At 34.3% G+C, this 14349-nt stretch overlaps 1 protein-coding gene across 1 annotated transcript in view; it reads left to right on the forward strand.

The window, feature by feature from the left end:
- KLHL1 (kelch like family member 1) overlaps positions 1 to 14349 on the forward strand; it is a 446827-nt gene that overhangs the window by 414134 nt on the left and 18344 nt on the right. Inside the window, exon 9 of the mRNA XM_066235267.1 lies at positions 6681 to 6893. Coding sequence (XP_066091364.1) covers positions 6681 to 6893 — 213 coding nt within the window. The remainder of the gene's footprint in view (positions 1 to 6680; positions 6894 to 14349) is intronic.

Here is a 14349-nt window from a genome sequence, read left to right on the forward strand (position 1 = left end):
TCTGTTTTACTCAGAGTGAAACAAAATCACCAGAAAGTGATCTTTCTCCTTAGACCCATAGCAGAAAATCATTTCAACCTCCCTCTCTGACAGTTGTTGTTGTTTTTTTCCTCATCTCTAATGAAGTATGTTTTCCCTGCTATTGTTTTTACATCTCATCAATGTGTCATTCTAACTTGCTGCTTCTCTGAGTATTATTTTGAATACTTTTCCCAATTAAAGTTAATACAATTAGTGAACAATCCTCTTTAATTTGTATTATTTACAATACCATTTTCTATGGAAAAAAACAAGAAATTATTGATAGTTTATGGCTTAAAATTAATTCATGTATTCTGATGAATTTAAGGACAAAACATGTCAATGTCATGAAACATTTTGGTCAGTCTTCCAGTAGGAAAGGTTAAGCTAAGCAGTAGCTACATCATCTTATGCCTGCACAGCCACAGACATTGCAGTGTGGTAACTGACCATACAAGATCTCAGAGTCCCTGAATATCTTCACCAGTGTTTCGTTGTGTTCCTTCTGTGCTTTCTGCTTTAGTTTGGTTCTTTCGATCTTTATGTGGTACTGAAAAGCTCTTTCTTGTTTGTTTATATTCACTTCCTGAGTTAGTTCATAAAGCAGGTACTGACACTGTCTAAGCAACTCCATAAAGAGCTTGGATTTTAATAAAGATGTGCTACTGTCCCTAGAGATTCTTCAAAACAACTGAGTTTGTTTCATGATTCCATCCAAAACTGACTCACTCATTATTTCAAAAATCTAATGTTAGTAATATTCACAGAAGAGTTGTAACTTTGGTAAGTTGAGATTTCAGCATTTGCAGCTTGAAGTTTATACAGCTTGAAGAATCATGTGAACAGGCGTTAATGTCTATTGTTTTTTCCAATATGTCTTGATATCTAGCACAGTAACTAACTGAAGCCCAAAGCTGTCACTTGATAGGTGATTTCCAAGACCCCGTTTCTACTTCTGCATTCACACTTTGGTGTTCTTTTTCTTAAAGGCTAGAATTTAAACTTTAGATGAAGTTTTACATGATAAGCAATTTATATTAAAATTGTATTATTCTAGATACACATTTTAAAAAAGTGAAATTCTTGTTTGCAGAGTCTCACTTGGGAATGCTAATAGGCTCAGGAGATTTGTATATTGCCTCCTGGAAAAAATGATCTTTAAGCTGCACTTCATTGTTTTAACAGATTTCTAGAAAGTGGGGAAACACTACAATGAGAAGGAACAATTGGTGTCAAATCTTTGAGTGTGAAATACAAATAGAAAAAAAGTTGAATTTGACTGGGATATAAAGAAAAAGAATGACCCTAAGAGATTTGTTATTAAAGTAGGCCTCAGTTCATATGGCAACCTGACTAAGGTAAAGACATTGTAAATGTTAAAAAAGGACAGTAATATGGTTACATTTCAATTTGATAGAGATCACTCTGGTTGAAGAACAATTTATAATTGTTCAAAGAAATCCCATCATAATAGTAAATTGGCTAATACATATTCCAGTGGTTCAAAGATATTCTTGCTAAATCATGCCTCGGTACAAGAATGTATAAGAAAAACACACAATTCATTTATGTCCCCAGTTTGAGCACAGCTAATACCAGACTCCACAGTCTGGAGTCCTGTGTCTTTTATGGTGTAGAATGCTCTCTTTTTCTCCAGTCTTCACTCTTACCTTGTCCCTAGACTCATCCTATGCCCCAGACAAACTGAATTACTCCGATTCTCTAAACATGCTATGATTTTTCACACCCTTTGCCTTTTCACATACTCATATCTCCGCTTTGATTTTCTTTTCTTTTTTTCAACTGAGAAGAGGGGACATAGAAAGACACATTCCCACACGTGCCCTGACAGGGATTCATCCAGCAACCCCCATCTGGGGCTGATGCTCTGCCCATGTGGGACCATGCTCACAACTGAGCTACTTTCAGCACCTGAAGCAAGCGGAGGCTTCATGGAACCAGCATTAACTCCACCCCTGGGCCCAATGCACTTGCACTCAAACTAATGAAGCCATTACTGCTGGAGCAGAAGAGAGAGATAGAGAGAAAAAGGATAAAGAGAAGGATGGAGAAGCAGATGGTCGCTTACTCTGTGTGACCTGACTGTGAAAAGAACCTGGGACATTCACGTGCTGGGCCAACACTCTACTGCTGAGCCAACTGGCCAGAGTCCATACTATCTTATTAAAAATATTTGTAGATAAAGCGACTGTAGAAGATATAAACAGTGCCTTTATTTGAGAAGAGAGCAGACTTCTTCTTTGATCAGAATAATAACATCTCCCTTCAGAGCAAAGTATTGGTAGGTTTGTTGACATCCTGTTTTAAAGAGTAAGCATTTTTTAAAGTCAGTGTTTCTCAAATATGAGACAAACCCACTGTGTATGCAGCATTTACCTGAGTCTCTCTGTATCAACCTGGTGGGATTTCTAAGGACAAGAAGAAAAATCTACAGAAAGGTCATTCTGTCTATTGTGCTGTGAGTAATAGTCATTTTTCTCTGACCCAGGGATCTTGTGTCTTCTCCCAGCATCTATGAAATGGTGGTAGATTAATCTGTTAGCTTCCAGGTAGGATTAAATTTTTCAAGTAAAAAAAATTTCACAGTTCAAGATAATGAGTCACACTCATTATGGGTCACACTATGGCACAGTTAGTGAGAAACAGCCTGAGTTTCAAATACCTGCAAAAAAGCCACTTTACACACATATCAACCCATATCTTAACTAATACAAGATTTATTTCCTGGAACTGCTATTTTGTAGTTACTAGAATATTAAATATGTGACCCTCAGTTAGATGGGCACATGGCAACTGGATTTCTCAATATTGAGACCTGGTCACTAAAATTTAGGTAGAGCTCCTCTGTATGATGAATAAACATACGTTATGGAAAACAGTGGGTAAGGCTCAGATCCTTGCCATCCTCAGCAAAATTCTAGAAGAGTTTAATTAAATCAGGAATATTTCTGATCTCCTGCCAATTTCTGGCTTGCAAGGGAAATAGTGGTTAAGATGCATAGCAAACTTATCTATGACCTTGATGATTCTTAAGAACATTGGGCTTTTTGTCTTTTTTCTCATTGCCACGGAATAAAATTCCAACTCTAGAGTACAGCACACAAACCCCTTCATTTTCCCTCTAATCTTTTCATTCTACCAGCTGTATCTCTTCTTTCCCTCCATCACTACCACCTCTTCCATCAACATGACATACCTGCCACTTGTTATTTATAACCTGCAATGACCTTTCATGCCCCTGTCTTTACTCATAATGCTTTCCCTGTATGTAATGCTTTCTCCTACTTCTTCATCTTTCAAATTTCTTCTCATCTTTCAACTCTAAGTTAAAATGTCACATTTCCTTTCTCCCTGTGAAATTGTCAGCTGTCATTTCCTATGTTGTCAGGGCAAAGATTCTTCTCTGCTCTTCAGATTCTCGACATCTAATTTATCATTGTAGTGAAACAAAGCAGTTGATCAATCTAAACTATAATTAAATAGATTGTGAGGGGAGAGCTGAGAAGATAACCTTTGATAATTGTCCCTAAAGATTGGTGCATAACTCCCCATATTTACTCTCACTACTTAGACTATATTGTTTATCTCCCTTGCTTATTTTTTATAACTTTAATCATAGTTATAATAATAGTTATTATTATTGTTACTTATTTTTACATTCTAATCCTTAGTCACTTAAATTTATTATAATACATTTCAAAATACGTTTCAAGTGTAATATAAGTTTCAAAATAAGTGGATTATATATTTGTATATTTTAGCATTTTAAATACTTTCAGAATAAAAAAATGCATGATATATTACTGAACAGAAATGATGTATTATCAACAATGCTGTGTTTAGATATAGCAATACTATAATTTATCACTTTTATTTTTATAAATAAGTAGAGCAACTTAAAGTCAATAATTTCTTTAAAACAATAGGCAAGAGGGGGTAATACTTTTCTTATATATAAACTATGTACCTCATGTGATAATACCTATCCAATAAGCAAAATTCCTGCAAAAAGTATTTAGTTAAATTTTGAGTTATATCTTCAACTTAAATAAAACATAAAAATAAGTGAAGTTTAGATTATGTAAAGTGTTTAGGAAGGTAAAAACATCTGAATGAATAATTATTTCACTCCTGGGTGCCTTTGCAAGCTAAATAGTCCATTACTTGTTTTTCAAAATGCTCCTATTGGTTAATATCAACATGTTACAAGACTGAGAGCTAGCAGACAATTTGTGAGTAATCAAGCAAAAAGGCATTACGTCCATAAAGGGTGCACTTGGACAATCAGAAACATTTTATCATGGCAGGCATTAAAAATAGCATAAGATTTAAAATAATGTTTCCTGAATTTGATTCAGGTTAGCTATTATATATTAGAGTCATTAAAGGATATTAGAGCATAAATTTGTAAATATAAGACCTGATTTATTTTATATGCTAAGCAGTATATTCTTGTGCATTTGTTTATAAACTGAAAAGTATAGAATTAAGTCTATCAATATATTAAGTATAATATCCATGAACAAGGCAAAAATTTTATAACAGCTAATCTTATTCAAGCACAAGCAAGTCATATCACCCTTCTACTTAAAACTAACTAACTAACTAACTAACTAAATACTAATAAAGTAAAAAAGGCCCTGGTCAGTTAGCTCAGTAGATTGAGTATTGGTATGTTGTATGGATATCCCGGGTTCAATTCCCAGTCCAGGCACACAAAAGAAACAACCATTTACTTCTCTCCCCTCCCCCTTCCCTCTTTCTTTCCTTCCCACAACCCCTGGCTCCATTCATTGGAGTGCCGGCCTGGGTGCTGAAGATAGCTCGATTGGTTGAGTGCATCAGCCTGAGGAACTAAAAATAGCTCAGTCGATTGAGTAATGGTCCCAGATGAGGGTACTGGGTGGATCCTGTTCTTTGTGTATGTGGGAATCTGTCTAACTATTTCCTCTCTACTCAGATAAAAAAATAAGTAAATAAAAATAAAGTGTCTTAGGATGTCCTGTTTCACTCAGGGGGCATGTCTACAAATACTTGTATGAAGTTCAGCCTGTACTCTCCCCCTCCCACCTTGTCTGCTACACCAACCTCAGTTTCTGCTCCTGCCACTCTGGTTTCCAAGCTGCTCCTGAAACTTTGTACACACCTATTCGATCTGCCTCGAATCTTCTCCTGCAGATATTCCTGCAGTCACATCCAACCACTACTGTCTTCAAATTTTTGTGTAAACATCATCTTCTCAGTGAGACCTTTCCTGATCATACATTTAAAATTTTAACCACAAAAGTCCCTTACCAGTTGTGTTCTTGATCCTAATTCCCTGTTCTGTCTATGTCTATAGCACTTAACACTTTATAAATATGTATATATGTTTATTTTGTATGTTATTCTACCCTTCCTCCAGAAGAATTGAGTGCAGAGATTTTCTTCCTGTTTTCTTCATGAATATATTTGCAAAACTTTTCAGATAATATGCATGTAGCACAAAGTATGCATTAAAAATGTATGTTGAACAAATGAATACATGCTACTCTATACTTCATTATGATAAAATTTTCATGGCTGTGATCAAATAGATAATATTTTTTTATTGTCTACTTTATTAGAAATAGACATTATACTTCTAATTATTTAAGTATCAATTATGCTATAGTACTTAATCTCCTGGGTACATAGCATTTTTCTCATTAATTAAATAACTATAGAAAATAAGTATATTAAGTAAGTTTCAGCAATATTCAATCATACTAACATCACTGCATACTTTTTTTCTCGAAATTCTTTTTTATCTATGTAATACAATAGCTATAGTATAAGTACTGATTAAGAAAACTGACATTATGACAGTACTGTTTAGATATTCCATTTATTTAGCATTCTAAACTGTAGGGACAGAACCCAGAAGTAGGCATCCTTTATTTGCTAGTGCAAACCAAATGCTGATAAAGTAATGATAGTGTTTTCATTTAATTATTGTCATTTTCAAGAAAAATTAGAGTTAAATATATCTTATATATATATATTTGTGCTTTTCTAACTTCAGATTATATATTTTTATTGAATTTATTGTGGTGGCATTAATAAAATTATATGTTTAAGTGTATAACTCCATAACACATGATCTGTATACTGTATTGTGTATTCACTACCCCAAATCAAGTCTCCTTCCATCACCATTTATTCCCTCTTTACCTGCTTCTATCTCCCCCACCTCCCTTTCCCTCTTATAATCATCATACTGTTGTCTGTGCCTATAAATCTCTTCCCTTTCCTTAATTCCTTCACTTTTTCATCTAGCCGCTTTACTCTATATTTTAAAAAACAATTCTACAATATTTATTAAAATAATATGCTAACATATTGAATTATTATGCCATAAGAAGCTTAAATATCTAATACTGTAGAAATAATAGAGATTAGAAAATTGTTTTAATTTCATTTCATATACTACATATTAGAATGATGACAACTCTCAGCATATGCAATTATTTATAGAGTACCTTTAACAAAAATGTCCATGTGGAGTATTGTATTTCAAATATATTTGAGGTTCATATTGTGATTGAAATGTATTTTTAAAGGATTTCTCTTTTCTATGCTATAGCATTAAATTATGTTTTTTCAATTGTGCTTTTTAGGTTGTATTCAGTTGGAGGTCGTGATGGAAGTTCGTGTTTGAGTTCAATGGAGTATTATGACCCTCATACAAATAAATGGAACATGTGTGCTCCAATGTGTAAGAGAAGAGGGGGTGTTGGAGTAGCCACATGCGATGGTTTTCTTTATGCAGTAGGAGGTCATGATGCTCCTGCTTCAAATCACTGTTCCCGGCTACTAGATTATGTAGAAAGGTAAGACCTCAAGGACACTGCTATGGCAAAGAGACAGTAAAAATTACAGTGACGCCTAATTCAAGAGTGTGAAAACTACATAATTTAGGAAAGGAAATTTCAATTCTTAGAGCTGCTTCTCTCTCTCACACACACACATACATGCACATGAACACACACACATTTACACATACACTTTATTTTCTCTTGTTTTTTCCCCTTCCTTCTTCCATTTCTTTCTTCCATTTCTTTCTTCCATTTCTTTCTTTCTTTCTTTCTTTCTTTCTTTCTTTCTTTCTTTCTTTCTTTCTTTCTTTCTTTTTTTCTTCAACTATTTATGTAAAGCCCTACATTTTTGTACAAGGTTTTAAAGTAATCTTTAAATTTCTCCTTAATGTATTTTAAAAGTTTGGTTAAAATATAATTTTAAGTAATTTTTAAATTAATGATATTTGTTAAGCCTTCTTTAAAAATCAGATGATTTTATTTGTTCTATTTCATTATATTCTTTTTGTGCTACTACTTCCTTCAAACTCTTGAGGGTGAATTATAGACTTTTATGTTGCACATTTTTTTATGTAACACAGACTAATTAGAGCTATATTGTTTATAACCCTGGTGTATAGAGAAACTATAGGTCTTTTTTAAACTCTTCCTAAATGACCAGATGCAAAAAGGCTGGAGAGGAATGCACCAGACATTTTCTGGCATGGTTGTATCTAAGTTCTCTTTAATGATCATGCATCATTTAGAACTATTATATTGTATGCAGTAAGAATTAAAGAGTTAGAAAAAATCATGGCGATGTTTCCTATTACATAAGGATATGTATTCATATATGTGGAAGTGAGAATAGAGAATATTGAGGTTGATTGTTTTATGAACTGCAATAGGATAAATAATTCTACTGTATCGAATAACTTCAAAACTCAATGACTTAACAAAATAATGTCCTCTTTTTACTTGTTCTATATCTCCATGACAATTCCATAATGTTATTGCTGTGGTGCCCAGAGTGACAAATAAATTGCAATATTAACTGCTGTTCTCTATGTCAAAAAGGAAAAGCCAGAGTAGTAAATTGTTCTCTTAAAGATTCCATCTGCAAGTAATATAATTCTCTTTTTTCATGCAATGTGATAAATAAGTCACATGGCCACCAAAGTCTTTATGAGGGTAGGAGGACAGTATCCTAAATATTCCCTGGAAGAACAGAATATTTGGTTAATCACATGGATGAACAAAATCAATTTCTTTCTTGATATTAAAAAAACACACATATCCTGAATACTTATGCTTGTAAGTGGTAGTTAAGTGTTATGTACAGTCAGTGAGAGAAAGGTGCTGTTTCTCACTTATGATACTTTTTCCTAAAGATATAGGTTATTTTTACTGAGAATAAAGCAAATGGCGAGAAATAGTTTTAGTAAACAAGATTTTTTCAAACTTAAGCCACTTCTTAGATAAAATATAGAAACCTGTTTAATTGTATTGTTACTCTGTACATTTTTATATACACAAACATGCAATCATTTATTTTTTAAAAATACTTCTAATAGACTGACAGCTTAACCACATTTTTCTATTGCTAAATTCTTGGGAAAAATGATAGCGAATACATTATATAAATGCTTCTAATAAAATATTTCATACACATTTTTTTCTAAAATTACTGTATAATATATTGAAATGATGTTTGTGAATGGAGGCACAAATAATTCAGTCTAGGAATAAATTTATGGTGCAAAATTAGATTTAAATAAGCGTAGCTATTTTAAATGATAAGAGTGTAGTGGAAATAAGCAGCTTAAGTAATGCAGAACCACACGACATTATCATGATTCTTATTCAAGCACACACTATGTATCAGATTAATAGTATTTTTGCACTTTCTGTAACATATATTTTATACTGGTGATTTCACATGTATATTAACAATAAATCAGAATATATAATGGTATCTTGAATTATTTCGTACCTATAATGTAAAGAATGTTTTTTAGTATATAGTCATAGGCAAACAAATTATTAAGAATAGCAAGAAGTAGTATACATGCTATATTTTAAAGATAAATAGGTTGATAGGTAAATGGACAAATTTTATTATAGGACAATAATTATGGAAATGTAAAGGTATTATATAATGGTGATGTTAAAGTACAGTTGTATAATGTTTACAAGAAAATGTAGAGAGTCATACTGTCTTAAACTCAAAGAACATTAGTACTTCAAATGAAAGCAGATAACAAGGCGGAGACTGAGGAAGAATAAGAACTTTAGAATACTTGATAGAACAGTAAACCTTATTTTGTAGCTAAGATTTACTCTACTGAAAACATCTTAGGAGACAAAAATCAATGTCCAAAATATGCGGTAAATTATAGCAAATTTAGGCACAGAAGGAGCAATCCATTAAAAAAAAAGCATATACATCCATCTGTTTAGTTATTGAATAAATATTGTATGACATATGTTTTTTATTGTGCTACATAGCACTTAAAATCTACTGAAGAAAGAGTAAAAAGAACCCATCTAATTACACGTCTTTAAGACCACAAATTAGAAAATAGACCATGAGTCAGAAAATATGCTGAAAGGCATCAGTTCCACTGTGTGCTAATAACAGATCAGGGCCACCTTTGCCCTCAAATCTGCATCCCAGTAATGAGGCCTGGTAGGAGAGAGGTCTCAAAATAATAGGAACCTCCTACACCAGCCTTTGTAATACCCACTCTTGCTTTCTTCAGTCTTTTTTCCTATAGTACCGACAGATTTTTCCGTAATGCAGATTTGCTTTGAAAGCACAATAGTTTTTATTAGTGTAAATTATCTATATTATAATGAGAAAATTATTTGTTTTACAAGAATTTTTTCACTTAACAAAGTTCTGTTTGCTGATACTGATTAAGGGTAGCTATTCCATGCCCATATTCCTCTATTTAGCACAATTTCTGGCATAGAGTAAATATCCAGTAAGCATCTCTTGAATCAGTCAGAAACTAAGAAAAAGGAGCCTCAAATTTCTCAGATGGTTCTCTCACAGAACTGACAGTTAGGGCTAGCTGTCATCTCACAGCTTAGCCAAGGCTTTAACCAGAGCACCATGGTTCTCCTCTAATATAGTGATTTTCAACCTTTTTTGAGCCGCAGCACATTTTTTACATTTACAAAATCCTGGGGCACACCACCTACCAAAATGACACAAAATGACACTCTAACACAGTACATATTATATATATATAGTTAATAATATAGTTTCTAAAAGTATTTATACTCACTTAGTGTGAAACCTGGGCCTGTTTTGACGAACACAAAAGAGATATCCTGGCAGGAATGGTAGAAAGACACACACGAAGCTCTTCCTCAACAGTTCTCAGTCTCTCTCTGTTTTTAGTTTTTATCACAGTCAAGCTTGAGAAGCTCAGCTCACATAGATATGTGGTTGAAAACGGGAGCAATGTCAAAATAGCTTTGTTGGCCTGAATGGGGAACTCCTTGGCAACAGATAACCAAAAACTGTCCAAAGGAAGATCAGCAAACTTTAGCTTTAAAGTTAGATAACATTTTGATGCATTGTGATGCATTGTATATCACCCTCTGCAGGGGCCTCTTTTAAAAAGAAAAGGGTCAAATATCTATATACACCATCAGGATAGACATAACCAGCTGAGGCTGAGGCTTCATCTAGTGATGGTAACATTTACCTCCAGTCCTGACCAGGATTAGAAAGCGGGACCATGGGGAGGAGTAGCAGCTTCAACTAATCACCACCACTACATAATGACAAGTGCAGGGCGGCCCGAGCGGGAACCTTTCTGGGTGTGGATGAGAGGCGGCCTACTATTGGTTCATCGCTAGTGGTCGGGATGAATCCTAGAGGGTGATTGGTCAGTGAGTGTTCCCTGTGCCTCCACTCTTCCTGTCGCTGATAGCTGGAGGGATTGTGAGGGGAATGTTTATGTTCAGATGAAGGCGGCTGGAGGTGGGCTGGATAAATAGCCTCCGCTGGTTGTATTTGGCACGTGGGCTGTAGTTCAGGGACCCATGTTTAATTTCCCCACGGCACACCTGACTAAGTCTCATGGCACACTGGTTGAAAAACACTGCTCTAAAACACTCTCCTTGTGGCTTGGACATTGCACCAGATGGTGGGGCTCAAAGAAGAGAAGTGTTCAGCACAATGATTCATCAAACTCCTGCTTGCATCACACTTACTAAAGTTATATTGGCCATGCTAATCATGATGAGGTGAGAATGGAACTTCTCAAAGCCATGACACTAAGAGGATTGCTTCATTAGATAAGAGCCAGCAAACTTACATTTTACAATTGTATTTATATTTTAAAGTAATTTTTTGTCTTAAAATCAGAAAAATTAGGGGATCAGGGAAAGTACAGATTCTCTAGTAATTTCAGCCTTTTATATAGTGCATTTCCACCAATGAAATAAAAGTTGGTTTTGCATCCTCTTTGCATAACCAAACAACTTTCTTTGATTTGCCATTTGTTTTTCTGATATTCTTGTTTAATAAAAAAAAATCAAAAGCTTCTTTTTTCTATTGCTTCATATTAATTTTGAATTATCCCCTAATTTTTATGAGCAGTATATATATATTTCATCCTAATTTTATAGCTTCACTTGTTATTAGTTAATTCATCAATCTACATAGTCAATCACCTGACAAATAATGTAAAATGTTCATCTCCTTTAATTCTTTTCTTCTCGGAATACTCTGAGATCACATAACTTAAATTCTTTCTCAGCCTTAGGGAAGCCAGTATGGTTTGCAGCCATTCCATTCTAGGTCCCTTGATTGGTGGAAACAGGTGCACCAAAACACATCAAGGTTCACTGAATACCATGTAGAGTGAATAATCTGTAAGACCTCTCTTTCTAGGCCTATGGAAGCAGAGAAGCCATGCAGACCTGTGGTGATGCAAAAGCTGGGTCTATTAAATAAATTATTTAAAAATGATTGAATTCTGGCCCTGGCTTGGTAGCTCAGTTGGTCAGAGATTTGTCCCAATAAGTCAAGGTTGTGGGTTTGATACCTGCTCAGGGTACATACAAGAAGCAACCAATAAATGTACAAGTAGCATGACCAGGTAGTGGTGCAGTGGATAGATCATTGGCCTGGAATTCTGATGACCCAGATTCATAACCCCGAGGTGGCCGGCTTGAACGTGGGATCATAGACATGACACCATGGTTGCTGGCTTGAAGCTCAAGGTTGCTGGCTTGAGTCCAAGATTTTTGGCTTTAGCAAGGGGTCACTGGCTCAGCTGGAGCCCCCCAGTCAAGGTACGTATGAGAAAACAATCAATGAACAGCTATGAATTAATGCTTCTCATCCCTCTCCATTCCTGTCTTTCTGTCCTATATCTTTCTTTCTTGCAAAAAAAAAAAAAAGCACAAATATGTGGAAGAACAAATTAATGTTTTTCTCACTTTCTCTCTAAAATTAATCAATAAAAATTTAAATATTAAAATAAAGAAAATTATTCATTTCCATATATTTATGTTTAATCAGCTTCAATGCTGAGAAGTTAAAATAAAATAAAAAAAATACAAAAATGAAATGATAATAATAAAAACAATAAAATAGAAAACAAACATGCAATAGAGAAGATTTAGAAGAAACCCAAGTTGTTTCTCTGAATGTTTGCAATAAAATTTATGAACTACTTGCTAGACTGTCAATAAAAGGAAGAGAAAAAGTGCCTATATAAGATATCAAAAATTAGACTTTACTGTATATTATGCACACTTTATAAAGAGACTGTTTAAATATGTTTATATAATTACTTGAATTGTTAGCCAAAATAAACAAAGTACAGAAAAATATTGCCTTAGAAATATTATACAAAAAGAAACAAGAGAAAGAAAAATAATGCTGGCTAAATTATCTCATAAGCATAGTTACAAATATCCAAAAGAAACATTAGCAAATCAAACTAAGCTATAAATAAAAAGGAGTGTCTCTCAACAAATTTGAGTTGATTCTTGAAATACAAGAGTATTTAACAGAAAAATGTTAATCAGTATAACTCAATACAGTAATAAAATAAACATCTGAACCTTTGCTAATTTGCTCAGTGGTGGAGCATTGGCCCAGCCTATGGGCAGATGCCTGTGTTCAATTCCCAGTCAGGGCACACAGGAGATTTGTCCCAATAAATCTGCTTCTCCACCACCCCCTCTCTCTTCTTTCCCTCTCTCACTCTCTCTCTTTCTCTCCTTCTCTGAAACCGTCACTCATTTGGAGCAAGTTGGCCCTGGGCAATGAGGATGGCTCCATGATGGCCTTAACCTCAGGCATTAAAGAGGAGCTTGGTTGCTGAACAGGAGAGCAGTGCCCCAGGTGAGCAAAGCATTGCCTCCTGGTCATCTTGCCAGGTGGAACCTGGTCAGGGTGCAGGCAGGGATCTCTCTGCCTCCCCTCCTCTCACTAAATAAAATAAATAATAAAATAAAAATAATAATATCTGAATATATTCAAAAGTAATGCTAAAACTAAACATTTATTATAATAATGTCTCAACAAATTTGGAAAAAATTAATACAAAAATTAATGGTCTGATATTAAAATATTTTATTGTGAAATTTTCATTACAATAAAAAAATGTGATTTGCAATACCACTGTTATTCAACATTTTAATAGAATAACTAGCCTATAAAAGGAATAAGGCAATAAAGAGAAAGTAACAACTGCAAAGGAATAAATAAAGCTGTCAATATTTAATCTTGCATTATAAATATTTAATGATAATCTATTCAGAATTTAAGTAGAAACTATATTAGATAATGAGTGAATTAATAATGTTGCTATAGACTCAGTCAATATATAAAATTGTATTCCAACCTGTAAACAATAAATGACAAAACTAATGTATAAAAATAACTGATAAAGACCCTGGATGGTTGGCTCAGTGGTCAAGTGTCAGCCCAGCGTGTGGCTGTTCCAGGTTCAATTCCCAGCCAGAGCACACAAGAGAAGTGCCCATCTGCTTCTCCACCCCTCCTCCTTCTCCTGTCACTTCTCTCTCTCTCTACTCCCCTCTGCAGCCATGGCTCGATTGCAGCAACTTGGCCCTAGATGCTGAGGATGGCTCCATGGCCTCTGCCTCAGGTGCCAAAAAATGGCTCTGGTCACAACAGAGCAAGAGCCCTTGATGGGCAGAGCATCACCTCCTAGTGGGCTTGCTGGGTGGATCCCAGTCTGGGCGCATCCGGAAGTCTGTCTCTGCCTCCCTCCCTCTCACTAAATTAAAAAATAAAAATAAAATAAGATAAATTACTGGTAAAAATAGATAAAAATATCTAGTAATAAATTTCACAATGTATAGTAGTACATTGAAAGGAAAATTTTTAAAAATATTGAGAAAAGTTTTAAATACACGGGAATGCATCTTTTAGGAGATTAGAAAATTAAAAATTATAAAAACATGAATTGTACTCTAAATTGACTTATATGTT

Source organism: Saccopteryx bilineata, chromosome 6 (assembly GCF_036850765.1).
Source record: "Saccopteryx bilineata isolate mSacBil1 chromosome 6, mSacBil1_pri_phased_curated, whole genome shotgun sequence".
In the NCBI taxonomy this organism is placed as follows: domain Eukaryota; kingdom Metazoa; phylum Chordata; class Mammalia; order Chiroptera; family Emballonuridae; genus Saccopteryx; species Saccopteryx bilineata.